General features: G+C 44.6%; 1 protein-coding gene across 2 annotated transcripts in view; it reads left to right on the forward strand.

The window, feature by feature from the left end:
* The window catches only part of VSTM5 (V-set and transmembrane domain containing 5), a 30157-nt gene extending 21722 nt beyond the window's left edge, over positions 1-8435 (forward strand). The window contains exons 2-4 of one of the 2 annotated variants that reach the window (XM_059069031.2): positions 5306-5632; positions 5744-5884; positions 6015-8435. In XM_059069031.2, the coding sequence (XP_058925014.1) occupies positions 5306-5632; positions 5744-5884; positions 6015-6058 (512 nt within the window). In that variant the 3' untranslated portion in view covers positions 6059-8435. The remainder of the gene's footprint in view (positions 1-5305; positions 5633-5743; positions 5885-6014) is intronic. The other variant, XM_067038289.1, reaches the window with a different exon arrangement.
* The last annotated feature ends 10590 nt before the right edge of the window (positions 8436-19025 follow it).

Consider the following 19025-nt stretch of genomic DNA (forward strand, 5'->3'; position numbering starts at 1 on the left):
CATCACTTCACCAACCTGCTCCGGTACTTCTGAATTAGGACCCCTAAACTAGGCTCTCTGACTTCTAGTTTAGTTGCCTGCAGTCTTGATAAGGATACTGATGACGATGATGCTTATTTCCTCGTTCTCCTCTGATGATCACACTGGCCGGATAAGTGGCTTTCCAGATAGGTGAGATGAAGATGAGTTGTCCTGGGACTTCCCAGGTGACGCAGTGGTGAAGAATCTGCCTGCCAGTTCAGGGGACACGGGTTCGAGCCCTGGTCCGGGAAGATCCCACATGCCACGGAGCAACTAAGCCCGTGTGCCACAACTACTGAGGCTGCACTCTAGAGCCCGCGAGCCACAACTACTGAAGCCTGTGCACCTAGAACCCGTGCTCTGCAACAAGAGAAGCCACCGCAATGAGAAGCCCACGCACCGCAACGAAGAGTAGCCCCTGCTCGCCGCGACTAGAGAAAGCCCGCGCAGCAACAAAGACCCAACACAACCAAAAAATAATAATGATAATTAATTAATTTTTAAAAATGAGTTGTCTTGATTAAGGTGTACCCTCCATGGCAGGCAATATCTGTCTCCCCTTTAATTGATGCTATTGTCCTCCCAAATTGTGGTGTGAACAGTATCAACCTTTATTGTGATTTCGGGAAATATATCCTTCTTAAATAATAAATTTTTTAAAGCAGCAAAGTGCTACCTCTGTAATTTACTTGTAAGAAAAGGAGTAAGGATTACTCCTTTTAGATTAGATTAGAGTATTAGATTCCAGCCTGTTGCTCAGTAGCTGGCTTCACCTGCCTGGTACTTTCTCTTTGGTTAGTTCCCAAGGGGTGTCACCAGCTCTAGGAAATCGGGCTTTCCGGAAGCCCCTTGGTTCAGGTTCCAGTGACTTCTGCCCTGCTAATGTCTTCAGTTACGTGACCTCTTCCTTAAAGGAAGCATCTACATCTTTCTGGGAAACTGGTAGAATTTAGTTTTTCTCTTGTCTCTACATAGAATTCAAGTAAAGATGAAAAGCAAGGTAAACTTTTAAACTTTAAACTTTGCTCACCAGATATCTTGGTCTAATCAGGAGAACTTTAAATGATTTTTAAAACATTTTTATTATCAGTTTAATCAATGTGAAAATGCAAAATGATATAAATGTATAACTAGGAAAATTTCTGGTGCCATCCAATCTCTAACGGATAATCCCTGTTAATATAGCATATATTACTCCAACATTTTTCCATACAAAATATACACATATTAGCACATAGTTACACAAATGTAAGTAAGATCATAGCATATTGTTTTATAAATTTATTTTTTAACTGAGTAACATGTCATAGGTATCTTCCCTCCTTGTCTGCACAAAGTTCATTCTTGTTCATGGCTGCCTGGCATCCATGTCACAAATAAAATCTGATTTATTGCACCAACCTCCTTGAGTAGAACATTTGAGCCAGGTCTGACTATTGGCCTAGCCACTAAGTTTCTCTGGACTTGTTCTGGAATGATTTTAGCATGAGGTGCAGGAGTGGTTACTCATTAATTCAACTTTTTAAACAGTTGACAAGCAGTTTGCCTTTAAACTCTTGGAACTGTTCATTTTCCATCTTTGCCATAGACCATTTATTCCTACTTCCATGTGTCAGGAGGAAGAGGAACTCTTTGTTCCAAAACCTAGTTAAATGCCTAATTAATTTGTCAGATTAGGAAGAGGGTTTTCTCGTCAAAAGAAAATATAGAAGCTAACAAGGACCAGTTGGCCAGCTTCCAGCTGTGTCAGCATCTGAGAAACTTGGGCATGTTATTTGGTTTTTCAGTTTTGCTGCTTCTTGGGACAAAATAACTGAAAGGCTCAAAATGGAGGTCCCTAAGGCTATTAAAAGGGCTGCTACTCTTCTAGGAGACTAGTCTGTCAGTAACCTTGACTAACATGGTTAACACAGGATGTACATGTAATACAAATAGTTGATGATCCAGATTGGTCATTAGTTCTAAATATGGTTCTCCAAATCTTACGGTAATCATAATCCCAGCTGCTCATAGGTGAGGTCTGGGAAATCAGAAAATATAGATAAATAGATGATAGATCAGTAGTCACCAAGTAGAGTGGAAAAACTGTGGGTTTTGAATCAGACAGAACTGCATGCAAATCCCACCTTTGCCATTTCCTAGCTACATGGGCATGTTGCTGACTCCTGTAAAAAATAAAATAGAAGGATTTAAAAATACATAATAAATAGTTAATAAAGCAATGGGCACATAAAGCCTTGAATAAATTACAGTTCTCTTTGCTATGTGTGTATAAGCTTTTAGATGTGCCTAATTTTTTTTTTTTTTTGCGGTATGCGGGCCTCTCACTGTTGTGGCCTCTCCCGTTGCGGAGCACAGGCTCCGGACGCGCAGGCCTAGCGGCCATGGCTCACGGGCTTAGTTGCTCCGCGGCATGTGGGATCTTCCCGGACCAGGGCACGAACCCGTGTCTCCTGCATCGGCAGGCGGATTCTCAACCACTGCGCCACCAGGGAAGCCCAGATGTGCCTAATTTTTCAAACCACCCAAGCAGCAACATTTCTATCAGATCGGCTCGCCTTCTTGCTGCTATAATTAGTCATTCACTTATTCATTCAACAAATGTTTATTGGTCAATCACTATGTGTCCGGCATTGTGCTGGGTACAGGGAACACTGAGATGAAGAAAGCACCTAATTCCTGCCCTCCAAGGGCTGACCTGGAACTTGACCTCTGTTTTCTACCTGAGAGAGAGAGAGAAAAAGCAAATGAGGCAAAATGTTAATAATTGGTGAATTTAGGAGAGGGTATATAGATGTTAATTGTACTTGGCTTTCAATCTTTCTGTGAGTTTAACATTATTTTAGATAGGGTTGGGGAGAAAATATTTTTCTGTTACGTGGCAGCTGTAACTTTTTTTTTTTTTTTTTTGGCTGTGACGGTTCTTGGCTGCGGCATGTGGTATCTTCGTTGCGGCATTCAGGATCTTTCGTTGAGGCCACAGGCTTCTCTCTAGTTGTGCTGTGCAGGCTCAGCAGTTGCAGCACACGGGCTGTCTAGTTGTGACGTGTGGGCTCCAGAGTGAGCGGGCTCAGTAGTTGCGGCGTGCAGGCTTAGCTGCCCCATGGCATATGGGATCTTAGTTCCCCGACCAGGGATTGAACCTGTGTCCCCTGCATTGCAAGGCAGATTCTTAACCATTGGACCACCAGGGAAGTCCCGGCAGCTATAACTCTTGAAAGCCATTATTACCTCCCAGTTTTTCAGCATGGAACCTATCGGATTATCTCCAGCTACTTAACCGAGCCTTAGGAGAGGGATGGTAATGGGATATTCTGGGGATGGGAGAGGACAATGAGAAAAGTCTGGAAAAGTAACAGGCGTGGTTACCTGGAGCCACACAGCAGGGACCTAGGGGCAACTGGGCACCCAAACAGTGAGGGGCTAAACAGGAAGTAGAGGTGGAAACAGAGGCATGGGCTCCAGCTTGAATCCTGCCCTATTCACTATCCAGTCTCCAGCCAGCCCTGACTGTTCTCTGTGTGGGGAGGGTGGAGGTGGAGGAGATTTGTCACATTCTGTGCCCTTAACTGCCAACCACTGACCTTTGACTTACGCATAGAGGTTAAATATCTGACCTTTGGAGTCAGCAGCCCTTGTGTGAATCTCAGCCTTGCAGGGTCAACTTGGACAAGCTACTTAATCCTGTTGACACTGAAGTTTCTTATATCCTTGATGGAATCATAGTGGGTTGTGTGACACCTTAATGACGTGGGTGTGTAAAGCAGTTAGCGCAGGGCCTGTGCATGGTACCTACTTAATAAAATATTTCATGACATATATTATCTTAGCCTGGGGCTCTACTGTTCATCTTCACACTCATGCAGAAATCTCGGCTTGATGCCTCTTTGCCTCACCCACTGCCACGGCTAGTTATCATCGTGTTCTCTTCCCAATGCATCCTAAATCAGACCACCTTTCACTGTCTCCAAGGCTATGTCTCCATCTCTTATCTAGTCTCTGCGGCAGCCACCTGACTGTTCCTCCTGCCTCCACTCTGGCCCCCTCACCCCCAGATGTTCTCCACAGCAGAATTTCTCAAGCTTAATGGAGAATGTCACCTTCCCACCTAAGCCTTCCTATGGCTTCCCATCACCCTTGAGTAAAACCCACCCCTGACTCTCACATCATGACCCAAGTCCTGCCTAGCTCTCCAGCCTTGTCTCCTGAACTCGCCCCATGACTCCCTGCATCCTGTGTTCTGGCCTTCTTTCTGTCCCTCAGACATACCAGTTCACTCTCACCTCACTCTTTGTAGTTGTTCCTTCTGCCTGAAACGTGTGTCTTTGCGTGGCTGCCTCCTCGTCCTTCCTGTCGTTTGGGTCCCAGTTCACTTCCTCAGCGAGGTCCTCTCTGACCATCCTGTCTCATGTTGTGTACCACCTCCATCCCCACCCGCCACTAGTACCTTATTTTATTATCTTTAAAGCACTTGTTATCTAAAATGATCTCATGTATTTATTTAACCCTTGTGTGTCTCCCTTATACAATGGAAGCTCTAGGGAATAGTGAATAGTAACCTTGTGTTTTGTTCACTGTCCTAGCTTGGGCTGCCATAACAAAATACCACAGACTGGGGGCCTTAAGCAACAGAAATTTATTTTCGCACAGTTTGCAGGCTGGAAAGTCCAAAATCAAGGTTCTGGAAGGGTTTGGTTTCCAAGAAGAACTCTATTCCTGGCTTGTAGACAGCTGCTTTCTCACTGTGACCTCAAATGGTCCTTTCTCCATATGAGCCCATGGAGAGAGAATGAGAGAGAGAGGGGGAGAATGAGAGAGAGAGAGAGACTTTTCTTACGAAGACACCAATCCAGGGGACTTCCCTGGCTGTCCAGTGGTTAAGACTCCATGCTTCCAATGAAGGGGACTCAGGTTCGATCCCTGGTAGGGGAACTAAGATCCCACATGCCATTTGGCATGGCAGGAAAAAAAAAAAAAAAAGACATCCAACTGGAGCAGGGCCCCACCCTTATGACCTCATTTAACCCTAATTACTTCCTTAGAGACCCCATCTCCAAATACAGCCACACTGGGGGGTTAGGGCTTCAACATAGAAACTGGGGAGTGGTGCGGATACAAACATTCAGTCCATGACATTCGCCATTGTAGCATCAGCGTTGGAACCTAGAAGAGAGCCTGGCCTGTAATAGGCACTCCATAAATACATGCTAAATAAATGAATGTGTTATAGAAGTTCACTGTGAGTCCATATGAGTGGCGCCAAGTCTAGCACTCCATCCCGCAGGTCAGGGCGTGTCCCTGTACATTCCCCAGGCAGCCATCAATGCCACGGTGGAAGAGGACATCCTGCTCTCGGTTGCATACTCCTGCCATGGCATCCCCACTATCGAATGGAAGTATACGTCCAACTGGGGAGTGCAGAAGATCGTGGAGTGGAAGCCAGGGACTCAGGCCAACATCTCCCAAAGCCACAAGGACAGGGTCTGCACCTTCGACAACGGCTCCATCCAGCTCTTCAGTGTGGGCGTGAGGGATTCCGGCTACTACGTCATCACGGTGACCGAGCGCCTGGGGAGCAGTCAGTTTGGCACCATCGTGCTGCACGTGTCGGGTAAGACACCCCCAGGGGCCCCGGCGCCTCTCAGAACTGTGAGCGTGCGGAGGCCGACTTCATGATATTAAAAGAGACGTTATCTCCCCCTCCCCTCCCCCCGCCCCGTAGAGATCCTCTATGAAGACCTCCACTTTGTCGCTGTCTTCCTTGCTCTTCTCGCTGCCGTGGCTGCAGTGTTAATCAGCCTCATGTGGGTTTGTAATAAGTGTGCGTATAAATTCCAGAGGAAGAGAAGACACAAGCTCAAAGGTAATTCTCTGGGCCTTGTGATAATTGATTCACGACTTGGATGGCCAAAGGTGGCCCTTGTCATCTTGTTCTCACCGAGAAACCACCCCTGGCCGATTGGCAACTCATGGATGTGTCTCTTGCTTTGCAGAAAGCACGACGGAGGAGATCGAGCTGCAAGATGTGGAGTGTTAGCCAAGGCTGGGCCCAGTTACATTCCTACCTCAAGAGGAAAACGTTATCTCCCAACGAAAGGAGCAAACACGGCCAGTCCACCCCGAGCCTCTTGTGCCACACACTGGTTCCTGATGGGACAGCTGGATGTTGGCAAGGTTGACTGCCTGGAGCTGGGCTCTGGATTGGATGAAGGCAGTTCCAGTGGCATGGAGTTCAAAGAGGAGAGGGGTGGAGGCTCTGAGCCAGAGCTGTGCTTGGCTGCGGTTCCCGGGCCATGCGGACGCATCAGCAGTGGCCCCGTGCAGGCCCTGGCCACTTCCTCACTATGCTCTGCTCTGGCGGGGGGATGGCCATTGGAGGGGTCCCCGTACCAGAGGCCAGAGTATTTCCGGATCAGGTGTGCAGCCAGCACCAGAACAAGCTCTCCGTGCTCCGGTCTCCTCTGCCTGTGGCCTCCTCCAGCCCTCTGCTGTGGGAGCTATTGTGAGACCTGAGGCATTAGAGCACCTGCTCAGAGCAGGGAAAGGATCCCCCTCCCTCAGTGGCCTGGAGCTTTAGGGAGAAGAGCTTAATTTGTTCCACAGGGACCAGCGTTGGGAACAAGGAATAGGGAGAAAATTATCTTTCTCGTTCTCTCGTACTCCAATGTTAATTAGATTTTCCCCTTCTACGGCCCCAGCGTAGGCCAGTGTGAGGAGAAGAGTTCATCTCCACCATGGGCAGAGTCTGGCTTCCAAATGGCCCCCTGACAAGCTGGGTGACACCACCTGTGTGAAGGCTGGGCCTGCACGGTGGGAGGGACAACTGGAAAGTCAGCGCGGGCTTGGAATCTGTCCCCCTCAGCCACCCACACTTTCTGTCAAGTCAGAGCCTTGCTTGCTCCCAACACGGCTGAGGAACACTTGGCCCTCACCTACCTCACCCTCAGGGTATCAAGTGAGGCCCGCAGTAGCACAGAGCACTCCGAGCAATGGAAGGAAAGCATGAAGAATCTTCCAGAGCCTAGAAAGCAATAAGCACTATGCTGAGTCCTGGAAAATGTAAAATACCCTGGGGTATTGGGGCTCCAGGTGAAAGTGGGGACTGGATCACAGCCGGCCTTGGCCGTTATCCTCTGAAGTTGCTGGCCACCACGTTTGCCTGAGTTTCTCCATCCCAGCTTCCTTTCGGCAAGCTCTAAAGCAGGCATGAATTTATCTTCCATTCTGTTTACCCTCTCCAACATCCTTAGCTACAGGTCAAAGGTACCATCCCAATTATTGGTGGAATTTGAGCTTAGTAGCTGTGTCCCCAGCCCTCAGCTGCAAATTTGCCCACACAAACATGAAGGAGAGCTAGAACATTCTCTTCTCCCTCTCTTCAAGTCCCCAATGTCCACATCTTTTCCAGAAGTTACCTGGAGACGTTAGTATGAGGCTTTTCCCTGAATACTGAATCTGGGGTTACAGGAAGGGATCTTTTGGAGCTATTAGTGATCTAGAGCAGAGCTCCAAAAGCACTGCTTGACTCAGAAGGTGAAGAGCAGTTGATCTACACGACTGATTTGTAGCCTAAGTATGTGACACACAGAAGGGTCTCACCTCAGGCCACCTCCTGGACACGTGTGTAAACACACACACCTGCACCCTTTTCCCTGGACAGCAATCAGAGGAACCAGACCTATGCCATGAAGGATGGGTTTCTTATACTGGTCTCCAGTGCCACGAAGAAGCAGGATAAGTACCAGAGAGCGTCAAGGATAATCTGATCATTTCTTCGTCCTTTTTCACACAGCACACCCATCAGCAGGAAACCGGACTGATTTGGGTAGCTGCTAGAGCCTCTGTCCTCTTGACACTACCTGCTTTCCAGAACTCTACCTCTCAGCTTATAAGAAGTCAGGGGTGGTAATCTTTGTAATAAAAGGAGAAATGGAAAAGAACATCCAGAGAGAGGCACAAACCCAGATGTAAATTAAATCTGTGCCCTGCCCCTGCCCCAAATCTTCATGAAAGTTTATTCCCTCAGCTTTCTGTGTCTTTATTTTGCACTTTTAAGCTCCCACCATCTTGCATATTCCTGTGGAAAGTTCTTGATTCTTGAGCCTGGGGGTTTTGTCTAAAAAAAGAAAATATTAAATCATAGAGGTTTAGCCACTGAACATGTTAAACTATAAGTTATGTTTCAAGCTGTGAGGAAAAAAAAAGTTTTAAAGACTGAAATAGGGCTTCCCTGGTGGCGCCGTGGTTGAGAGTCCGCCTGCCGATGCGGGGGACACGGGTTCGAGCCCCGGTCCGGGAAGATCCCACATGCCGCGGAGCGGCTGGGCCCGTGAGCCATGCCCGCTGCGCCTGCGCGTCCGGAGCCTGTGCTCCGCAAGGGGAGAGGCCGCAACAGTGAGAGGCCCGCGTACCGCAAAAAAAAAAAGACTGAAATAAAACCTGCAAACAAAGCTCTGGTCCTTTGTGTGCGAGCCCATCCCTGCGGAGAACTCAGAGGCCCTGGGAGAGATTTCCATCAGCTGTAGACAGAAGCAAAACCCTCAGCCACAGCCAGGGACCTGACAGGTTTTTTTCATGACAATGGAATTAATCACATTGATTCTAACCATAAACATTCTTCAGCAATTCAGAAAAGCCACACTTCATTAGCGCCATTATTCTCCCCTGTATTGTAACCAGAAGACTAATTTGAAGTTTTTGCTTCCTGAACGTGACTTGTGATTCACTAGGGTCCTTCCTGCTTCTCGAAGGGGCTGAAACGAGGATGCGGCCGTTGTTATCACCTCGTTCAACGGTGCATAAAACGCCAGAACTTTCGTGCTTTGTCGACAGAATGCCCTCTCAGAGATTGTGATCTAAGAAACCCAAAAGGGACACACTGTTCTTTTTCATTTCATGGTGTTCCAGGTATGCAAGGATTGCTGAAACAGAGCACCCCTGTCCTCTGGAGCCCACATGAGATGCTAAATACTCCACAGGACTTCACGCTTGCTCTGATTTGAAATGGTACCACAGAAAGCTGAGGAGCTAAGGCAGTGAGAGATAAGAAGGTTATCAGGATATCTTGCTCAGTGCAGGGATGTAGAGACAAGCCCTGAGAGAGGATAGGGTTTGGAAAGGCTAGATAACTGTAACGAGGGCAGAGAAGACATGGCGGAATAGAACGTTAGGAGATGGAACCAAGAGGAACCAAATGTGATGGGGTGAAACCCCAGGGCCCAGACGCAAGTATAGCCCCCTTTGACAACATGGGAGGGGAGACTGGGGGAAGGGAAACCCTCTCTCTGTCATCAGCCTTTATATATCCAGCATGTTTCTTCTGCCCAGTTTCCAGGGAAGCCTCAGACGCCTCTAGTTTACTGAAAGCAGAGCAAATCCCTGTGGTAGTTGATAGTGTGTCGATCCAGGGCTCAGCTTCTATTAAGGAACAGTGCAAGTCTCCAGCACATGCACCTCTCTGCACACCCATAACCCATCCCCACTGCCAACTTTTCCAAACCCTGAGAACATGGATACTGAGTCCACTATTTCCACTGCCTTTTATTTTAATATTTTTTATTAAATTTTTTTTTATTGGAGTTGATTTACAATGTGTTAGTTTCAGGTGTACAGCAAAGTGAATGTTTTATATATATATATATATATATATATATATATATATATATATATATATATACACACATTGCTTTTCAGATTCTTTTGCCATATAGGTTATTAGAGAATACTGAATAGTGTTCCCTGTGCTATACAGTAGATCCTTATTAGTTATCTATTGTATATATAGTAGTGTGTATATGTTAATCCCAATCTCCTAATTTATCCCTTCCCCCCATGTTTCCCCTTTGGTAACCATAAGTTTGATTTTGAGATCTGTGAGTCTGTTTCTCTTTTGTAAATAAGTTCATTTGTGTCATTTTTAAATTAGATACCACATGTAAGTGATATCTGCACTGCCTTAATTTATTTAAAAAATATTTATTTATTTATTTGGCTACGCCAGGTCTTAGCTGCGGCACGCGGGACTTTTATTTGCAGCATGTGAACTCTTAGTTGTGGCACGAGGGATCTAGTTGTTCCCTGACCAGGGATCCAACCCGGGCCCCCTGCACTGGGAGTCTTAGCCACTGGACCACCAGGGAAGTCCTTCCACTTCCTTTTCAACATTAGGTGGGTGTTTGGTTTAATTACAAAGGGGATGAATCGTTCTTTAAAATTAAAATGATATTGGAGTCCATATATAAAGTAAAAAGTAAAAGTTCTCTCTCCTTTTTTCCTACGCAATAGTTAAATTCGGGTGTATCCTTCTAGACTTGCTCATGCATATATGAAAATATCTGTCTATATATACATGGACCACAATATACATATTTCATCTATTTTCTTTTTAGGCAAATGGGATTCTATTATACACATTACCCTACAACTTGCTTGTTCTCCCTTAATGTTTCTTGGGCATTATTTCATGTCTCTACCTATTCCTAAATATTCTTATTGCCTCCACAGTGCAATTCATGGCATGGATACATTGTAATTGTTCACTGAAAAATTTTATTTCAAATGGTATGTACAAAAATAAATATCTTGGGCAATCTTCCTATCACATCAGACTTGTTCCTTCAGCCAAGATGGCTTCCACTTGTTAACTAAGGTGCTCAACTCCATTGCCTATGAATCTCTTCCTCTTTCAGGAAATTCAATAATATTATTATAATAATAATATAATTATTATATATAATAATATATATTATATATATTATTATATATAATATATATAATAATAATATTATAGGGTTTTATAATATTAAAAAAATTTTTTTTGAAATATAGTTGATTTACAATGTTGTGTTAGTTTCAAGTGTACAGCAAAGTGATTCAGTTATACACATATATATTCTTCAGAATCTTTTCCACAATAGGGTATTACAAGATATTGAATATAGTTCCTTGTGCTATACAGTAGGTCCTTGTTGTTTACCTATTTTATATATAATAGTGTGTATATGTTTTTTTTCTTCTTTGTTTTTGCTGTGCTGCACAGCTTGTGGGAGCTTAGTTCCCCAATCAGGGACTGAACCCATGCCCCCTGCAGTGGAAGTGTGGAGCCCTAACCACTGGACTGCCAGGGAATTCCCAGGAGTGTGCATATGTTAATCCCAAACTCCTAATTTATCAACCCCCCTCCCAGCCTTCCCTTTTGGTAACCATAAAATCGTTTTCTATGTCTGAATTCAATTTCTGCTTTGTAAATAAGTTCATTTGTATCATATTTTTAGATTTCACAAATGAGTGATGTCATATGATATTTGTCTTTCTCTGACTTACTTCACTTAGCATGATAATCTCTAGGTCCTTCCATGTTGCTTCAAATGGCATTATTTCGTTCTTTTTTTATGGCTGAGTAATATTCCATTGTGTGTATATGTGTGTGTATATATCATATATATATATACACCATATCTTCTTTATCGATTGATGGACACTTAGGTTGCTTCCATGTCTTGGCTATTGTAAATAGTGCTGCAATGAACATTGGGGTGCATGTATGTTTTCGAATTTTGGTTTTCTTCAGGTATATGCCCAGGAGTGGGATTGCTGGATCATATGGTAGCTCTAATTTTATTTTTGTAAAGAACCTCCATACTGTTCTCCATAGTGGCTGTATTAATTTACATTCCCATCAACAGTGTAGGAGGGTTTCCTTTTCTCCACACTCTCTCCAGCATTTATTATTTGTAGACTTTTTGATAATGGCCCTTCTAACAGGTGTGAGGTGATACGTCATTGTAGTTTTCATTTGTATTTCTCTAATAATTAGTGATGTTAAGCACCTTTTCATGTGCCTGTTGGCCATTGGTATGTTTTCTTTAAAGAAATTTATTTAGGTCTTCAGCCCATTTTTTGATTGGGTTGTTTGTTTTTTCGAATGTTTTATAATATTGGTGGGTTTTATGTAAAGTTTAGCAAAGACTGAATGTTGGGAGAGGGAGAAAGAACACTATTAATGTAAAATCAAAAGATTTCGCTTCAGATTTGACCTTATCAAGTGCACCCACAGGTAGGTTAAATTATTTTGGTGCAAGACTCCTGGTTGTTAAGGCAGTTCTTTCCCTAAATATGCTAGAGAGTACTTTTCCCTCAGGTACCTCATGGTTTGAAAAGACTTTTTCTTACTAAACAAAGTGGACTTATTAAATAATAATTCAGTTTCCTGTTTTTATTCAATAACAATGCATAAATGCCAGTTAGAATTCCCGGTCAACATGAGATTACCAGGAATACCACTTTGATTTCATGGTGTTCTGGCAAAGAAATCTGATGGTGAAGTTTTAAAGGGTAAATATATGATTTCTGTTAGGCTTGTAACCACAGATCAGAGCTCTCTCTTATTGCCTCTTTGGGTCTCAAGGGGATCGGGATGGGACTACATGTAAGAAGGTTAAAAGAGAAGCTGTGAATAGAGTGGAAAAAGAGATTCTGCCACTGGCCTAATCTCCTTGGTATACTCACTAAGTTATCAGGAAGTTTTCCAGATTGTACGTTACTTTTCTATCTCAGACTTCTCCCTCATCTACCAAATTTCAGGCCAGGTATAGTCTGTTCTACAAAGCTCACAATCAGTAAATAGGGAGACGAAGACAGTATAACATGGAAGTTTTTCTGGTTCGTAAGCTAGGGAAGCCAGAATACTGGGAGTAGAAAAACTCCTCAGCCATTTGAGCTCAACTTTTAGAGAAGTAAAAATGAGTGCCTGCGTCTGGGACCCCCCTAGCATAATTTTAGTCATTCTTTCAGATGTTTAGATTGGTCTCAGTTTTTCACTTTTACAGACCTTGATAATCCTTACACAATGATCTTTGTGAAGTATGTCTATAGGATAAATTTCTGGAAGTGAACTTGCAGATAGGAAACAGCAAACTTTAAAGCAAAGACCCAGCTCTAGTCACTGACTTTTGAGTAGCACTTGTGTCACTGTGTTTGCTGCTTCGAAGAGACAGGGTTTCTCCATGGTGAACTTCCTCTTAGTTCCCAGCGTAAAGTGAGATTCAGAGACTTGAATTTAGCTCCAAGTATTTAAGGTATCAACAAAGAACAGGAGTAGGAAAGTGAAAGTGAATGAAAGACCAAGAGAGAAGGTGTAGAGAGAGGTCAACCACAGAGAATGGCTTTAAAAATAAACTGGAGAAAACAAATCTTCCACCCACAAATGCGCTCCCTGTCTTTACCATCTGTAAATTTGAATATAGGGCATGCTAAAACATTTTCTCCTAATGATAAATAAACATAAAGCTGATGTCTTAACCATTTTTCCAACTTCTAATTAGCTCAGCTTTTAGAAAACAGTTGCTTAATGCTTTATATTCGCACAACACTTCAGAATTTAACATCCATTACCAACCATACTGAAACCTTTGAACCACTGCTGCAGTTACCAGAGGCATCCTTGTCCCCATTGCATATTCATGGAAACAGCTTCAGAGAGGGTAACCCTGCCAAGCAGACACAGCTGAGCAGATGTACAGCCAACATTCCAACACAGCTGCTTTGCCAGCCTATTAAATACTTGGTGAGGGACTAATTGGTTTTCTTCCAGCCTCTCTCCCAAATTCCACAGCACATCCTTCCAACTCCAGGTAATTCAGGTTGAAACATTAAGCTGGAAAATGTAGAGTTGCTGCCACAGCAACTGAGCTGCCTGTCATTTCCCCCATATTTACTTTAGTTTTCACTATTCTTCAAGTGGGAAGTGGCTATTCTCTAAACAGTGACTTAAGATACTGGGGACAGGAAGGCATTTGGAGATCCTGTTGGTCTTCAGTTATCCCGGTCCACTCAGATGAAGTGTAAATGAGCAGGTGGTAATGTCTGTGCATGTATTCTCATCAGCTCTACTCAAAGTGTGGTCCTTTTACTGGTTTATGACAAGATAATCATAGAAAGAGAAAATAAAACATTCAAACATTTTTATATTTGACAGCCATTTTATGTCTATTATAATAAATGGGGCTTTTATTTTGTATCTCAAAATTTTTCTAGTCATTAATTTTTATTGTATTTTACCAAAGTATCAATCTGCAATGGATAGAAATTTTTAAAAAAACAAAAACAAAAAACAGTCCTTTGGTGAAAGCTTGAGAATCACTGTACTGCAGTGTGAGCCTTCTTAAAAGACTCCTTATGTGAGTAGAAATGTACAGATTAGCTTAGTAAAATTACCTAAGGCAACTTTTGGTTCACCATAACTTATGAAGCATAGAAATTTTTTAAATGACTGCAGATTCATACCAGTCTTTCCATTTCCATTGGTAGAAAGATGTACCTTAATCCGGAGGGAAAAAAGCAAACAGAAACAGAAAGGTGTTAGGTATTTTATGGCTTACAAGCTCTATTTATCTTTTAAAAGAAAAAAAATGTAGAGAAATACAAAGGACTTTTAAAAAGTTACTTCAGTCATAAATTATTAGAAAGGTATCTTTTAAAGATTGAAAGCTACAGATTACTTATAGATCGTTTACAGTGGCACCAAAAGGCCCATAAGGCTAAATCTCTAATTGAAACAAGAGGGAAGGGGACAGGGCACGACCATTAAAAGAATGACATGGCCATAGGCCCGACAAAAACTGGTTGGAACTCACTAGATCCAAGATGGCAGGAGATCGATTTCCCATGGACTTGAGCCTCATTATATGCTCATTGTAATATATTAGCATGCTAAATGACACACCCACCAGCACCATGACAGTTCTGAGGCTAACCGTAAAAGGCCATAAAAGACCAAAAAGTGGGCAGTGGCCCAATTCCTGGAAGTCTCTGCCCCTTTCCCCCAAATAATTGGAATAATCCTCTCACTCATTAGCCTATGAAATTACCCAGCCCATAAAAACTAACCACACCATATTTTGGGACCCTCTCTCGCCTTCTGAGATGGCCCTCGCTCTGTCTGTGCAGTGTGTTTCTCCCAAGGCCTCTCATCTTCTGAGATGGTCCGCACTCCACTTCTTACCTATCACTTCATCTCCATATTCTTTTAGAATGAAGCAAGAACCTCAGATTCACTGGGAACATGTTGGTGAGCTAGCCAGGAGAATTCGGTAAGCCTCAGCCTCTCGCCTCCCTTGCGCTTGAGAGGGACTACTTTATTTCCCACCATTACTCTCCCATTCTCTCCTACTCTCTCCCTTACTCTGTCTCTTTTGCTTTCTTACTGTCTGTCGCCTTTTTGGACTTAGCCTCTCACCTCCCTTGGGCTTGAGAGGCACAGCCTTACTGCTAGTCATCCTCACAGGCATCTAGGGAGCTGAACCACAGGATCTTTGCCTTCTGGGTTTGCCTCATCCACCATTTAATTAACTGTTAACAGGTCCAATTGTGGAAAAATATGGAATACAACCTGACTTAGAGTTTGTGCCATGGTTGCAGCGGCTGCGATCCCTTGAGGAGCTCCCTCAAGCAGTAGGCTGTCTGTGCACATACCCCCGGGTATTAGGAGGGGGATGGTTCCTCCCCACGTGGTTGGGACTCACGGTGGTGGGACCAGGACCACCGTTCACCACCCGCCTCCTGGCATTTGTCCGGCCCCCTCCAGAGTCCACCCCGACCCCACTGCCACCACGCCCTGTGAGGGCTGGGCAGGCGACTCAAACTGCATGGCCACGCCCCAGGGATACGTGCCTGAGCAATGATCTGCATCTGCTGTGCTTGCCTCCCTGGGGTCACGTGATTGGGAGTGTTCTTCTAGGGTTCCGGGGGCCCTCCATCTCCCTAACGACAGTCACGGTGCCTCTGCCTCGGCTGCCATATCAGCCCCTGCAACCAGCCCCACTGCCCGCTGGGAGTGGGGGAAGGGGGAGGATGGCACCAAGGTCCCAGGGGTGCTGCCCACAGAAAGGAAGGGAAAAGAGAAGTTTTTCCTTTCTCACAAACCATCTGCCTTAATGGCCAGTGCCTGTTTTCTGAAACTTACCACCTTTTTAGGGAAAAAGGCTGGGACTTAAATAAGTCTTAGAGCCATGAGGATGTCCATTCCAGGGGAACATATCCCAGAACACAGGAATTAATCTGTAGACTGTATAGAGAAACCTTCAGGAAGGTCACTCATCCTGGGTACCACAGACGCCAGGATAGGATACAGGCCCCAGGACTTTGGGGCCAACAGGACCGCCACATGGGGAAGTAGCTAACCCGCACTGTGGATAAAGTCAACAGGACCATGTGGATGGGGAGGCCTGGAACCAGTTCTGTCTTAGAGAGCTCCCATGGGACCTCCTGATGCTAGTGCTTCTCTCTGGTACAGGAGCACCCTCTCCATGAAGCAACGACGCAAAACACCTCCTCCATCCCCAAGGGCTCACCCCTTGGTTGCAATTTGAGTCACTGGGACAAGTTTTCTCTAGATTCTTTAAAACGAAAAAGCTCATTTTCTTTTGTAATGAAGCCTGGTCCCAGTATAAACTTGAGGACGATGAGGCCTGGCCAGCAAACGGGAGCCTCAACTATAATACCAATCCTACAGTTAGACATCTTTTGCAAAAGGCAGGGGAAATGGGACAGAAGTTCCTTATGTACAGGCTCTTATGGCCCTGAGAGAAAACCCGGAGCTTCGCAAGTCCTAGGTTAGGGAACCTGGCCGGCTGGGACCCATTTAGGCTACACAAAAGCCCTCTGTAGTGGCACACCTAGAAGAACAGGAGCCCCAGACAGGAGACCCAAGTCCTAACGCTCTTCCACCATCTTCAGCCTCTCCCCCGCCCTATAAGCCTCTTTACCCTTCCGTACCAGAAATGCAGCCAGAGCCTCTTTGCCCCCTTCAGGAAGTAACAGGTGGGCCTCAGGGAATTACCAGAGTCCACACCCCTTTTTCCTTGTCTGACCTTAACCAATGCCACACCTGCTTAGGCAGATTCTTGGAGGACCTGGGGCAGTTCACCGAAGAATTCCAGGCACTGACTCTCTCCTTTGACCTTACCTGGAAGGATGAAAATATTGTCCTTTCCCACTGCTGCACCAGTGAGCAAAAGGTCCGTATCTGGGCACAGGTTCAAACATATGCTGATGAATTAAGTGTTGCCCAACCACATCGATATCCTTTGGGCCTGACAGCAGAGCCTCTAATGGATCCCAGTTGGGACTATCAACCAGGCCAGTCTGGTATCACTAGTAGGGATCACATGATCCTTCGCCTCGTTGAAGGGATGAAATGATGTGTAATTACACCTGTTAACTATGTTAAGGTTAAAGAGGCCACCCAAGGCCAAGATGATAATCCAGCCCTATTTCAGCCCCGATTGGTAGATGCCCTCAGAAAATATACGAATATAGACCCAAATATTTTCAAGGGACACAATGTATTTGCAACCCACTTCATTAGCCAATCAACCCCTACATCTGTCGGAAGCTTCAAAAGCTTGCCATGGGGCCCTAAACCCCTCTCAACCTTCTTATTGACACAGCCTTCAGTGTTTTTATCAATAGAGACCGGGCTGAGGAGGAAAAGAAGGAACAGCATGATTTGAGGAAGGAACAAGAGCAAGCCAAGCTTTTGGCAGCTGTCATGACGAGACCTAAGCCACCTCCTTCCTGGTCACCCCAAAAGTACTCCTAGAAGACCTCCACCAGGGAAAGGAACCAGTTTCAGCTGTGGGAGTCCTGAACACTGGAGCAAGGAATGCTCAGGAAACAGGTCCCAGCCTACACCCAAAACGCCATGCCCACTCTGCAAGAAGATGGGCCACTGGAAGAAGGACTGCCCCCAGCTCCAAAGGGAGTGAGGATATTCCCCCATGCCAGTCATAGCAGTGGTTGATTGACAGGACCTGGGACCCCCCAAGGCTCCTGAGAAGACAGTCATCATACACGGGAGGAACTGCGGGTGACCACTGATGTGGCAGGTAAGCTTGTCCAATTTCTAGTGCACACAGGAGCCAATTATTCTGTCCTGACTTCTCGTGCTGGGCCCCTTGCCCCTGAAACCTGCTCTATTGTTGGGGTTGAAGGAAAGCCAAAATTAAAACATTCCACCACCCCTCTAACTTGCACCTGGGAAGTCTTAACACTCACAAGCTCCTTGTCATGCCTGAATGCCCCAGCCCATTATTGGGAAGGGATTTTCTCAGTCTTGGGGGCAACTCTTACTCTCCCTGAAGACCAAAGCCAAGGAGTGTTTTTGGCTGGACTATGTATTATACAAGACATGGACAGTCCAACCCAAAATATTCCCCCCAGAAATAGAAAAACTTACAGATCCACAGGTCTGGGATCAGGGAATCCCAGGGAAAACAAATTTGTCACTCTTATAAAAATCACCTTGCAGGAAACTAATAACTTCCCTTCCAGGTGCCAATTCTCCATAAAACCAGAGGCTCAAAGAGGCCTCCAACCCCTAATCTCAAAATTCATTAATTATGGGCTTTTGGTGCCATGCCAATCTCCCTGTAATACTCCAATCCTACCTGGTCTTCTCAGGAATCCTTATTTCTGCCACCTTTTTAAAATGCAAATTTTGAAAGAGGGTAAAGGTCTTCTCAGGAACCCTTCTCTCTGCCATCTTTTTAAAATGCAAATTTTGAAAGAGGGTAAAGTAATTTAGAAAGTGTCTTTTCTGTAAACATTAGTAAAAGAGGGTTTAGCCATCTAGACAGGTGACCTGGATTTGTTCCATCTGCCAGAAGCCCAATTTGAACCCAACCCCTTGTAAATGATGGATTTTATATTACTGTACCTGACTCAGGGCTGAAATTTTGAAATGGGAACTATGAGGTCTCTGTGTTTGTGTGTTCGTATGTATCTATGTGTGTTGTAGATGTATGCTATTGCCAAAATTAATTCATAAAAGAGCTCTATTTAATTGGCTTAAAGGAAATTAAGTCCTTATAGCTTATATAAATAATTAGAAATATAAAACTGGCCAGAATGAATTTCAGGCTCACGTCATCTGGGAAATATTCAATACTAGACTGATATCTGGTATTAAAGGTGGCTTAAGCTGGTTGGTCTGATTAATATAGACA

Source organism: Kogia breviceps, chromosome 7 (assembly GCF_026419965.1).
Source record: "Kogia breviceps isolate mKogBre1 chromosome 7, mKogBre1 haplotype 1, whole genome shotgun sequence".
NCBI lineage: Eukaryota > Metazoa > Chordata > Mammalia > Artiodactyla > Physeteridae > Kogia > Kogia breviceps.